Source organism: Moschus berezovskii, chromosome 8, assembly GCF_049115385.1.
Source record: "Moschus berezovskii isolate FMDL1 chromosome 8, NW_MosBer_1.0, whole genome shotgun sequence".
Lineage (NCBI taxonomy): Eukaryota > Metazoa > Chordata > Mammalia > Artiodactyla > Moschidae > Moschus > Moschus berezovskii.
In genome coordinates this window covers 28,773,060-28,785,877 of record NC_142467.1, presented here as the reverse complement: position 1 = coordinate 28,785,877, position 12,818 = coordinate 28,773,060, and the positions used below count along the sequence as shown (strand labels likewise).

The 12,818-nt window shown below is 37.4% G+C and overlaps 1 protein-coding gene across 6 annotated transcripts in view; it reads left to right on the top strand.

Moving 5' to 3' along the window:
* ATG10 (autophagy related 10) overlaps window positions 1–12,818 on the top strand; it is a 276,660-nt gene that overhangs the window by 201,145 nt on the left and 62,697 nt on the right. For all 6 annotated transcript variants that reach the window (XM_088838497.1, XM_055428713.2, XM_055428715.2 and 3 more), the window contains one exon: window positions 2,444–2,541. In XM_088838497.1, coding sequence (XP_088694623.1) covers window positions 2,444–2,541 — 98 coding nt within the window. The remainder of the gene's footprint in view (window positions 1–2,443; window positions 2,542–12,818) is intronic.

The following is a 12,818-nucleotide window of genomic DNA, read 5'->3' as shown; positions in this document are numbered from 1 at the left end:
TCCTGAGATTCCAGCCCCAGGGTAGTTATGGACTGGCTCCATAATTTTGGTAGATGTATATTTCCTGAGATCTTATATCTAAAATTAGTAATTATACCAGCTATAACATTTTATTATTCGACAACTGATTCTTTTAACTGTAACATCTGAAAATTATTTTAAAAGCATGTCAGCTTTTAATAGTTTGATTATTTGGTTTTCTATTTGACGCTGACATACCTAAGACACTGTTTCCCTAGTATCAGTACACACACACACACACACATACACACACACGTGCACATTTTGAAGATGTGTAGGGCTTAAGATTAAAGTTTGGCCCTACTCTGTAAATGTGTTCAGACAACAATATAACACAGATACAGAAGGCATCTTGTTTTAAACTTGTAGCTAAACATGACATTCAAATGTTAATTGGATGAATAAATCTTGTTCATTTTACAGACATGGAAATGTCAATGGAATAAAACTATTTATCACAAGATATTGTTCTCCTGCTGCCAGATAAATGCCAAGATGAAGATGCTTATTGAAAATGTATCAAAATATTCTATTGCTATTTATTGAAAATAAAGGTTGAGGAAAAGTTCAACTTTTCAGGTCAGACATGAGAAATGCTCTGTCTATGGTATTAGTATATTGCTGTATTAAACACAATGTGCATGGTATAGAAACATGAGAAAATGCTTAAGAAATAATGGTCTATAAATGAATCTTTTAGCTCTAAGCTGTGAGAATTACTGGAATGGTGCAATGGGGGCTAGGAGGAGATACCTAATATATACTGAACTCTTGTTATGTGCCTGACGCAGTCCTGGTGTGTTCACTGGTGTAAGCCATTCACAAGGATCGAATTTGAGGATTACTATCCTCATTTTCAGGTAAAGTTAAAAGCAAAAGAGTAAATTAATTATACTTCAATTAGAAAATAACTTGCAGTCACATAGAGAATTAAGTGCCAACACCAGGATTCAAACTCAGCATGAACTTCAGATCTCCTGCTCTTCCCCTATACCCCACATCTGTACCTTTTGATTTGGAGGGATTTTGAGTAGATTATTTCTCCAAGTTGTATTGTACCTAATGACCAAATACTTCTTTGGATCTAATGGGATGATGAATTTTCTTTAAATGATATTGTCTACTTGCTTAAAGAAAAGAGCACACCCCTAAGTCTTGAGGACTTGGTTGACTCTAAATGAGCCAAGTAGCACTAAATTCTGAAGCTTCCCTGATAGCTCATATGGTAACAAATTGACCTACAATGCAAGAGACCCCAGTTCAATTCCTAGGTCAGGAAGATCCCCTGGAGAAAGGATAGGTTACCCACTCCAGTATTCTTGGGCTTCCCTGGTGGCTTCGTCTATAAAGAATCTACCCACATTGTGGGAGACCTGGGTTCAATCCCTGGGTTGGGAAGATCCCCTGGAGGAGGGCATGGCAACCCACTCCAGTATTCTGGCCTGGAGAATCCTCATGCACAGAGGAGCCTTGTGGGCTGCAGTCCATGGGGTCACAAAGAGTCGGACATGACTGGGCGACTAAGCACAACACGGCAATAAATTCTAATGTTAAGACCACCTTCTGTTCATCAGTGTGTGGTTTTATCGTAATTCCTTCTTTCTGCTTTCTTTTCTGAACCTAGATATCTATTTCTCCACTTGTGTCATACTGTTCTTCGTAAAATACATTATTTGGGTGATTATGAATATAGGTGAATAACAAGTTGAAGCTTTTACTGATTTCTTCATGGCAAGTCCTTCTCAAGTCCCTCCACCCCTAAAAACAGACAGTGGGTGTTAATGTCTCCCTCTGGACTGTCAGAGAAGTTCAGTTTTCCTCTTGGCGATGACCAATCTACCAATCAATACAAAATACTGATTTTAGTATCAATATTTACTGATATATACTTGTCCTAGTTTCCCTACTCGGGAAACAGTCCTTACTAGGAGAAATTATGTGCTTTCCTTCTGTTCTCATGGTACCCAACGGAGTGATTTGAACATTACAGATATTCAGTCAACAGAAGGGTGAAGAAAGCACGGGGATGGTCTCTAATTTAAGGATTAGAAGAAGTATGAAGACTTCAGAGGTATCCATAGTACACCCTTGTGAATATGTGAGTCTGTCTACCTGGTCCTTTACTGGTACTTTTGTCTATCAGTTTTCTCTAAAACACATTTGGATCTTATTTATTTTGTAAAATTCCTAGAGGCAATAAGTGAGCAGATAATTTTACTGCTGGAGATGGAAAGAAGTTTGATTATTTAAATGTCCCTCTGGAAGAAAATAGTAATTCATACAGTACTCTTTTGATATATAAATAGTATATATACTAAGTAAAGATTTTTTTAAAGTTATAATATTCTTTCAGTAGTTTTAGATTGACATTAAGCACCACCGTGTCTAATCAATTACTAACTGGCAGTCTTTACTTTCACAGATGGAAGACCTTTAGCTCTGAAGGACATCTGGGAAGGAGTTCATGAGTGCTATAAGACGCGATTGCTGCAGGGACCAAGGGACACTATTACTCAACAGGTTAGAGAATGTTTTCCTTTTTATATGTGATTCCTTCCCTCTGTGTGTCTTTTCTTCTAGTTCACTCTTCTTTGTTTTTCCTATTTCATTCCTCTACTTCCTTACAGATTTCAGTTCAAGGACACTTTCCTTTAAAACATCTTACCAGATCCAGGCTTGGTTTAGCTTCTCTGTATAAGTCCTAATAGCGCCCTGTAATTTTCCTTCATAGTACATGTTACAAATTTAAATTATGTATTTGGATTTTTTAAATTCATTTTTCCATTATACTGTGTGCACTCTTGTGGGTAGACCTTTTTTTTCCCCTCTCCATTGTATAACCAGCACAGTACTTATCATACAGTAGATTTTCAATAAAAATGTATTAAGTGAGAACAGAAACAAAGTTGTCATATACACCAAGAAATGGATGATTTAGCATGTGTCACCTTGTAATGCTTCAGAGTTTTACTCATAGGTGCATTTGCAAAAAAAAAAAAATTACTTTTGATGAATAATAGGTTTGCAATAGTGATCTAAAAAAGTTGCAAAAATAGATCTGCAAAAGTAGATATAAAAAGTATATTTTCAAAAGTAGAGAAAATAGATTTGTCAATCATGTAAGTCATTATTACTGCCTTGCTAAAATCAGCAACTAATTATTTTAGAAATTAAAAAATATTCATTACCTTGAAACCAATCATGGTCTCTTTTTTACTTATATCAAAAATCTTATTTTCTCCTAGCCTCTGTTAAGCTTAATCAAAGCTTTCTTTAAAAATGACTTTATCAGCCATTAGAATTTTTATGCCCTCTTATGTGTTTGATCATAATGACAGTTTACCTCCCAATCAACTTAAGAATCCTTAGCATCTCATATGTAGTTCTCTGACAATGATTGCAAATGACCATTTCTTAGGTTTTAATTGAGGAAAAAAACTAGTTTTAAGTGTATGAGTCACACACCACCACACCCCCTCCCCCCTCAAATTAATCCTTTTTTTCCGTTCCTACTGTCATCTTCCTGGTTCGCCCCTGTTGCCTCACCTGGAACAACTAGTAAAACCTCCTGCCTTTGGTCTTCTGCTCCTTTCCTCCCTGCCCCTTCCCTTTAGTCGTGTTTTCCTAACCAAGCAGCACTTATCTTACCCACGTGCAAGCCTGCAGTGGCTGTCCAAGGGGCTATGGTGTGTGGTCTAAATGCCTTGCCTGGGTTCCAAGGCTGCCAATCCCTGGGTCCCGCTGGCCCTTTCCAGCTTATCTCCTCCTCCTCCTCCTCCACACTACACAGTCTCAACTCCTGCCATACATGGCTGAACAGCTTCTCCAAACCCATCCTGTACAGTGTGTTCTTGGAATTCTTTCCGGTTTAATGCTTTCTCTGTTGCTTTTGTTCTTTCTCTGTATTTCCCCCTGTTCTTTCACATGTCCCTTTCTCGGAAACCACTTCAGCTTACAAAAATGGTCCCTTTTAAATCCCAATTCTGTAGACCAGAAATCAGTGGTTGCTATGAGAAGGGTAATGTAATGAGATATATAAGCAAATCCATCAGAAAGGTTTTTGGCAAGAGCATTTTATTTTATGTAAACTGTTTTAGACTAACCTTTAAGTATGTCAAGGTGAGTGCTAAGTGATTCAACTTCCAGTGTCTTGTCAGTGACCACAAACTGTCCAAAAATATAAACTGTAGAGTCAGAATCCACAGGCCCTAGAAAATGCTTGGTTTTGAGAGTCAAAAAGACGGCAAAGGATAGAGGAAGGGAGCATCCAAAAATATATATGTATTTAACTGTAGTGTCTTTTTTGTCTGCTTGTTTCAATTACATTTTATATTATGCATCTGAGCCCAAATCTTATTTTTTTTCCTTTTTATGTCTCTAGCAGCCCTATCATTAATCTCCTCAGTGCAAACCAAAGCACAATTCTGGATGGTCTATGTCATTTTGGGCTTTAATTTCACATGTCTCTGTTCTGACTTGTGACATATAAATAAGATTTTTGAACTCAACCATATTTTCTTAGTTTCCTAATAGGATGTTGCCGAGAGATTTTGTTCTACTGATAGGATTCCTAAATTGCTAACCCAACCACATGACCCAATCTATACATTGATAGTTTTAAATGGAATTGACTCCGTTTCCGTTCCGTCGCTCAGTCGTGTCCGACTCTATGCGACCCCGTGGACTGTAGCCTACCAGGCTTCTCCGTCCATGGGATTTTCCAGGCAAGAATACTGGAGTGGGTTACCGTTTCCTTCTCCAGGGGATCTTCCCGACCCAGGGATCCGGAATTGACTAGTATCTTTTATTAATAGCTTACAGGCATTGAAGTGTGATACAGACCATCTATTAGCAGACCTTCTTTTTCCTACTTAGCAGAGTATGGTACTAATGATCAGATCATATCACAATAAGCATTACCATCTCGACTTCCCTAGTGGTTCAGACGGTAAAGCGTTTGTCTGCAATGTGGGAGACCCAGGTTCGATCCCTGAGTCGGGAAGATCCCCTGGAGAAGGAAATGGCAACCCACTCCAGTACTCTTGCCTGGAAAATCCCATGGATGGAGGAGCCTGGTAGGCTGCAGTCCATGGGGTCGCTACGAGTCGGACACGACTGAGTGACTTCACTTCATTACCATCTCAGTACCAAGTATGAGGCCCACTTATTGGGAGGGATATTTGATATACCCATATGGTAATCTAAGTATAACATTTAGGTGTTCCTTTTGAGTGTGTCTTGTTGGGATTGATCTTGTGGACAGGTATCCCCACTTTCGATAACGCACTTTATTTAAGCTTTAGAGTTGCTCATCACAGTGTATCTCCAGGCACTGAAGACCTAGCAAGGGAAACTCATTTGTTGTCATTGTGCTAACTTGGTATTTGAAACTCATTATGAATATTCACTTTGGAAGTCTTAGTTTTTGATCCCAGTTTGGTTAATGGGTTGCTATTTATGTGCTGTTCTTTGCCTGAGATCTTTGAGAGAGTGTGTCCTCATTTTTCTAAGGCCCCATGTGGAGAAAAAATAGGGTGTCCTCAGTGCTGTGATGGGGGAGAGTGTGGTACGGCACTGGGGAGCACTGAGCTGATAGGATATTGGTGGCACCAAATAGTAGACACCATTTGCAGGATTATACTAAAGAACCATTAGCTTGCAGACTGAACATGATAATAATACCCTGTCCTCCAGAGTGGCTTAAAAACAAAAGCAGTCTTTGCATAAGATAACATGCATTTCACTTCATTTTCAGGCTTGATTGTGCTCATACAGTTTGTTGCTCTTCATCTTCAGTAATCACACTTCTGTTCCCTCAGCGTTTGTCTTGATGATAAGGACCTATTCATGTCAGTTATGAACTCTCTTTTGAAGACAAGCCACTCATGAATCTCATATATTTGATTATGGTGATTACTTACCTGCTTTTGTCCAACATCACGGACTACCTATTATCTCAATCCTGCAGCCTAATAAAGAATTTCTAGAAGAAAGTGAACAGGTGCCTAGCTTGGATCTGCCTAAATTGGTACAGTGACTGTTACAATAATGATCACTGGAAGGTGTGGGCTCTGTGTTTTAGGTAAAGAACTCCTATAATCTTGGCAGAGGCTAAAATCAAAAGACAAGAAATCATACTCCAGTTTTACTTGAAGATATGTATATTTACGGAGAAGGCAATGGCAAGCCACTCCAGTACTATTGCCTAGAAAATCCCATGGATGGAGGAGCCTGGTAGGCTGCAGTCCGTGGGGTCGCTAAGGGTCGGACACGACTAAGCGACTTCACTTTCACTTTTCACTTTCCACTTTCACACATTGGAGAAGGAAATGGCAACCCACTCCAGTGTTCTTGCCTGGAGAATCCCAGGGACGGGGGAGCCTGGTGGGCTTCCATCTATGGGGTCACACAGAGTCGGACACAACTGAAGTGACTTAGCAGCAGCAGCAGCAGCATGTATATTTATGTATGTGAGTGAGTAATGATCAGATAAGTAATTTTCTTACTGTTTTCTTTTTAAAATTTTTTTATTATGGGAAATTATAAACATAATACATATGCAAATATGTATAATATGGGAAATTACAAACATAATACAAAAATAGAGATAATAGTGTAGTGCAGTGGTCCTCAACCTTTTTGGCACTAGGGAAGACAACCACTCACTTGCTGTGCAGATCAGTTCCTAACAGGCCATGTACAGGTACTGGGGGTTTGGGACCCCTGGCATAGTACACTTATAAACTAATGACCAATCTTATTATTTTGATATCTCACCTGATCTAATTTTTTTGGTAGCAAATTCTAGACATCATATTATCTCATCCATAATCATTTAAGTATGTATTTTTAGAAGATAAGGGCTCTTCACCAATGTTTATAGCAGCTTTATTTGTAATAGCCCAAATGGAAACAACTCTGAAGTTCTTCAGGAGGTGCATGGTTAAACAAACAGTGGTACATCCTTACCCCGATACTACTCAGTAATTCAAAGTAACAAACAACCTGAATGAATCGCCAGAGAATTATTGAGTGCAAAAAGTCAATTCCCAAAGGTTGCCTAGTAAATGATTCCATTTAGCTAATGTTTTTGAGATGAGAAAATTATAGGTAAGAGAATAGACTGCAGTTTTCAGAGGTTATGGGTAGGAGGAAAGTTGGTGTGGTTATAAAAGGCAAGGAGGGAATCAGATGGCAATAGGAATTTTCTGTATCTGACTGTATCAATGTCAGTATCATGGTTGTGATAATGTAGGTTTGTTTTGCAACATATTCCCATGGAGGGAACTGAGTAAAGGGTATGAGCGATCTCTTTGTATCATTTCTTACAACTGCGTGTGAATCCACATTTATCTCAAAAAAGTTTATTTTAAAAAAGGTAAGAATTCTTTAAAAAAATAACCACAATTCTATTATCACAACTAAAGTTGTTAATAATTTCTTAATATCATTAAATAAGCAAATGTTTGAATGGCAACCCACTCCAGTGTTCTTGCCTGGAGAATCCCAGGGACAGGGGAGCCTGGTGGGCTTCCGTCTATGGGGTCACACAGAGTCGGACACGACTGAAGTGACTTAGCAGCAGCAGCAGCAGCAGCCCTTCTCCAAGGAGGTTTTCTTCCTTTCGGAGTGTTTATCTAGGTGCTATATCAGGCAGAGTGGATTTAACTTTGGGTACCACCACTTACGAGCTATATGACCTTGGGCAAATTACAAAAACTCTTCATGTCTTATTTTTCCATTAAAATTAATGGAAGCATCTACATAGAGTTGGTGGGAAGAGTAAGAGAAAGGGTTGTGTACAAAATTCAACCTGTGTCATCTCCTTTCAAATATATAGTTTCTAACACCTGAACTGTGTGCTTCAGATTTGGAAAACTAGGAATTTTGAGGTACTTTATTTTCTGACTATATATGTCTGGGGAAGGCTGTCCAAGTGTGAGTAAATTAATGGGATTGGGTGGATAGAAGTGGAAAGAAACTCGATGCTTATTTTTCCATGTGATTTCACACGAGTACTGTGAGAGAACCAGACTAGAAGTCTTGAGTACACATTCTGCATGCCCCAAATACCACTGATTTCACTTAGAAGATTTTAGCATGTCTAAAACATGCAAAGGTATGATAATTTTAGTGATTTTCATTATGTTTCCATGATAAATCTCTCAGGGTAAACACACACACAGCAAAAATTCTGAAAGTGCTTAGGTACCTTTTGGTGAGTAGATTGCTTTTGACTCTCAGTGATGCAGGAAGTCACTGGTTAAGGATTCTTAAATAATGAAGCTTGATATGTTGCCTGGTGATTTATAATGATGGCTGATAAACTGATGATTTAATTGTGCTTCCTCTAGTAATCTTAAGTGCGCAAGTGAAGTTCCAGTGATTGGCTTTCTTCTGAACGCAGTCTCCCTAGAGTCTTTAGGCATCTCTTTTACACAGCATCCTATAACTGACTTTTAACTGTTCTATTTTAAATAATACAAATCAATGAAAACACACAGCTGTTTAACAGAACTTCTCAGTGTTGGTATAGGTCTCGGTGGGTATTTCCTGATGGCTCATAATGACATCAATTTAGTGCACCTGGTAGGATCAGTGTGAACTGGAAGTGGCTTAATTCTTAAATGACAAGAAAATTAAGAAGCCTTTATGGATTGCTGCTGCTGCTGCTTCAGAATCACTGCCAGCTTCATCGCTGGCTCTTTCATGGTGGAGCTTCATTTAAATGGGACCTCAGACATCATGTGATTGTTTTCTCTAATTTGCTGCTAATTTGTTGATTCTGAGTTTCTAGGTATTTATTCTGGACATTAATTCATCACCTTAGTGGGTAGGTTTATAATCCCACAGTAATTACATCTATCTTGCAGACTTTTCTGTAGAAACCTTCCAGTGTTTTAATAGCATTCAGTAATTCTACCACACTCCCCTGTTTTAGGAGAATGAAATACACTTCATCGTTGTATGTCCCTTTCTTTGGTATCCTAGGGTAGTGATGATAGTGCTGTTTTTGTTTGTCTCTGTTGGTAATTATTTTTAGATTGTCAATCTATGCCTGCATTGTGTCTTTAATGTTTACTGAATGTTGATGCTATGGAGTCCATACATCATCAGAGTACTTCATTCTCCATATTCATTTTTTTTTAAATCAATTTAGAAATATCCTTTGTCTCTTACACTCTATTGTGCTTTTCTTGTTTGGGGTAAAAAACACATTTTTGTAAGTTTTGTTTCTAAGGCTTTCCTTACATTTAGACATATATGAAAGTTCTTTCTTTCTCCTTAGGTATTTAGTCATTATCTTTGACTAAAGAATTAATTTTTCAAAAAATTTCTTGACTTTACACCCTGAAATGTTTTAGGAAATCTTCATAATGAATGCTGTTTAGGCATATGTATAAGATTACTTTCTCATCCAGCTTTTGATGATTAATTTCTAAAATGCTTTGTTTTATTCCATTTCAATGAGAGTTCAAGATATATGGTTAAACAAGGAATGTATTTCTTACAAGTAGCCAGCTTATTCTTTTATATTTGGGACTTATTTCTTTAAATTGAATTTTATTTCAGTAGACAATATAAACAAGAGACTGGTTAGGATAATGTTCTTTGTTATATGTATATCTCATTGAGCTGAGTATTGCTTAGCTTTTTACCATCAAAGTTGCACTTTTGACTCAGCGCATGACTTGAATTTATATGAGAGCTTACTTTAAAGAATTTTCTAGTATTTCATTGATCTTTAGAACTTTTATTCCTAAAAAAGGAGCAGCTTATAAATGTGAAAATAACATATCATTTAAAATATTTAATAATTAATTTTAATATAACTCATCTTAGCACATTTCATTTTGATAATTACCTATCATCAATTTTTAATTTTTAATAAACATCTTAGTTCCAAAACTTCAAGTTTGAGGAATATTTATATTCTCATTTCCAGGTTTTGAGTGATTAGAGGTTATTGGTGGGTGGGCAGTAAAGCAGCAGCTAGAAACAGGTAGAGAAGCCTGGGAGGTGGTAAGGCAGGCACAGGACCCAGAGAGGATGGAAGATGGACTGCAGACAGACTTATCCAGATCCCTGTGAGGGTATTGGGCTTCCCAGGTGGTGCTAGTGGTAAAGAACCTGCCTGCAAATGTAGGAGAGGCACAGGTTTGATCCCTGAGTTGGGAAGATCCCCTGGAGAAGGAAATGGCAATCCACTCCAGTATTCTTGCCTGGAGGATCCACATGGACAGAGGAACCTGATGGGCTATAGTCCATGAGGTCCCAAAGAAATGGACATGACTGAAGTGACTGAGCGCAAGCACAGGAAAGATGCTGTTTGTTTTCTGTTATTATTGGCACAGTGGTCGCTGCACATTTGTACTCTGTAATGCAATTATTCCACCTTTTAAAAACTTCTATTTCCCACCCCCTTAGCCTTTTCTTTTCACCTGTTGTGTTCCTGGTTCTTTTCCATGTTAGCTGTTAAATTTCCCATATTACATTTTCAGTCTATACTTTGTAGTTTAAAATTTGGCAAATAGAGACAATACAAAATATATAAAACATACTTGCAAGTCATTACAGTATTACATTTGCAGTCTATACTTTGTAGTTTAAAATTTGGCAAATAGAGATAATACAAAATATATAAAGCATGTTTGCAAGTCATTACAATTATTTTATTGCATGCTGATGTTATTTTTTCAGTATATCATTGCTACTTCCCTTTGTCCAGTCTAAATTTCAAAAATATTTAAAGTCTTGTATATACATATACCGGAGAAGGCAATGGCAAGCCACTCCAGTACTCTTGCCTAGAAAATCCCATGGATGGAGGAGCCTAGTAGGCTGCAGTCCATGGGGTCGCTAAGAGTCGGACACAACTGAGCAACTTCACTTTCACTTTTCACTTTCACACATTGGAGAAGGAAATGGCAACCCACTCCAGTGTTCTTGCCTGGAGAATCCCAGGGATGGGGGAGCCTGGTGGGCTGCCCTCTATGGGGTCACACAGAGTCGGACACGACTGAAGTGACTTAGCAGCAGCAGCAGCAGCATATACATAAACTCAAATGTAAGATTAATAAATGAACTGTAAAGATGAAAGAAAGTGAATAAGAACTAAGTGGTAGAGAGGGAAAGACAGTTTTACAGAAAACCTAGGCTAAGGGACATATGGGAGCTGTCTAGAACAACAAATAACAAAAAAAGAGAACGCCAATTAAATATGTTGCTTTCATTCTGTTATGAAATGAATATTTACCAAGAGAAACAAGCTTTTTTCTTATATTAAATTTTAGGAAGATAATTTTACATATATAAAAAAAATTATCTCCTTTATAGATACTACTTAAGCCACCTTTAAGAGGTGGGGAGGGAGTACTGTTGAGTTGCGTGGGAGAGTAGATTTATACTGCAAAGGTCCTTATTAACGCCTTGCTGTTCAGATTCAACCTGTAGATGTATTTTGAGTGCTTGGAAAGCTTTTTGAATTTGAAAACCTTTGGACTAGGTATGTGCTCTATAGTCAAACATGATCACTTTCTTTTCCCTTTGCCTGATATCCTGTTTCACTTACTTTGCCCACCTGTCTTCTAAAGGCATTTAGGTTTCTTTGTTCCAATATTAGTACAAGATACAAAGAAAGAGTTTAAAGATTCTGTATGTATGAATCTCAATACATATCTTGGACTATCTTCAAGTAAAAGTGCTATCATCTGAGTGTAAGATTTTTTAATAATTTATTTTTTCTGTTGAAAAAAGTTTTGTATGCTGATCATTTTTAATAAAATATGGAATAGCATAAGAAAAAAAATTGCTCAATCTCAAACATTATAAATTACCACTGTTAACCTTCCAGTGTATAGCTTTCTAGAAATATTATTTTTTCATGTAATTATATATAATGTATATTTGCACATGTATATATAATATATAAATATACACAAATGCATATGAGATCACACCTGGTTTTTTATATTTATGTCACAGATATCTTTTCATACCAATATTTAAATACATCTAAATTTTCCTTCTAATAACTGCATAGAATTTCATTTTAAGACTATACCATAATTGTTTTAATGTTGTCAACATTGAGTTCTTTTTACAATTGTTTGTATTATAAACAGGTCCTAAATGAACATTCTTATCCATACAATTTATGCAGTTGTAAGATCATTTCCTTGGAATAAATTCTTAGAAGTGGAATTGGTGAGTCAATAAGCATTCACTTTTAAAGATTTTGTTAGATAATCCCCAAGTCAGTCTCATAAGAAGTGTACTAACTCCTCTTACCAGTAGGATATTAGAGAACCCTTTCCCCGAGTGCTGGCTGACGTTGGACATAATTGTTCTTTTTAACGTGTTACAATCTGATGTCCATCAGGCTACATATTGGAGCCATGTATCTGTCAATCAGTAAGGTTACAGATGAATGAAATGTAGGTTTTTTTTGCAGTTGATTGGGCACATACATTTTAGACATCCAGGAAGTATAGTCAGGATTAAAGGGTCTGCTTTGCATCCTTTCCAAGCCTGAGCCGTTTTTCTGTTGTGCAGAGGTGCCTGGAGGAGTACCTGTCAAAAGGGCTCAGGCTTTGCTTTGTAAAGCTTCATTAGATTTGCACCAATGATGGAGCAGAATCCATGGAAGCACTAAGTCCTGCTCCTTTAAGCCTGGAAGATAGGCTCTTGGATGGCAAGATTTTTGCGAGCTAGAATTATCAGTCATCCACCTCACCCAAATAACAAGACACAAGTGGAATATATGATTGAATGAAATGGTATCGGAGCAGGCCTGC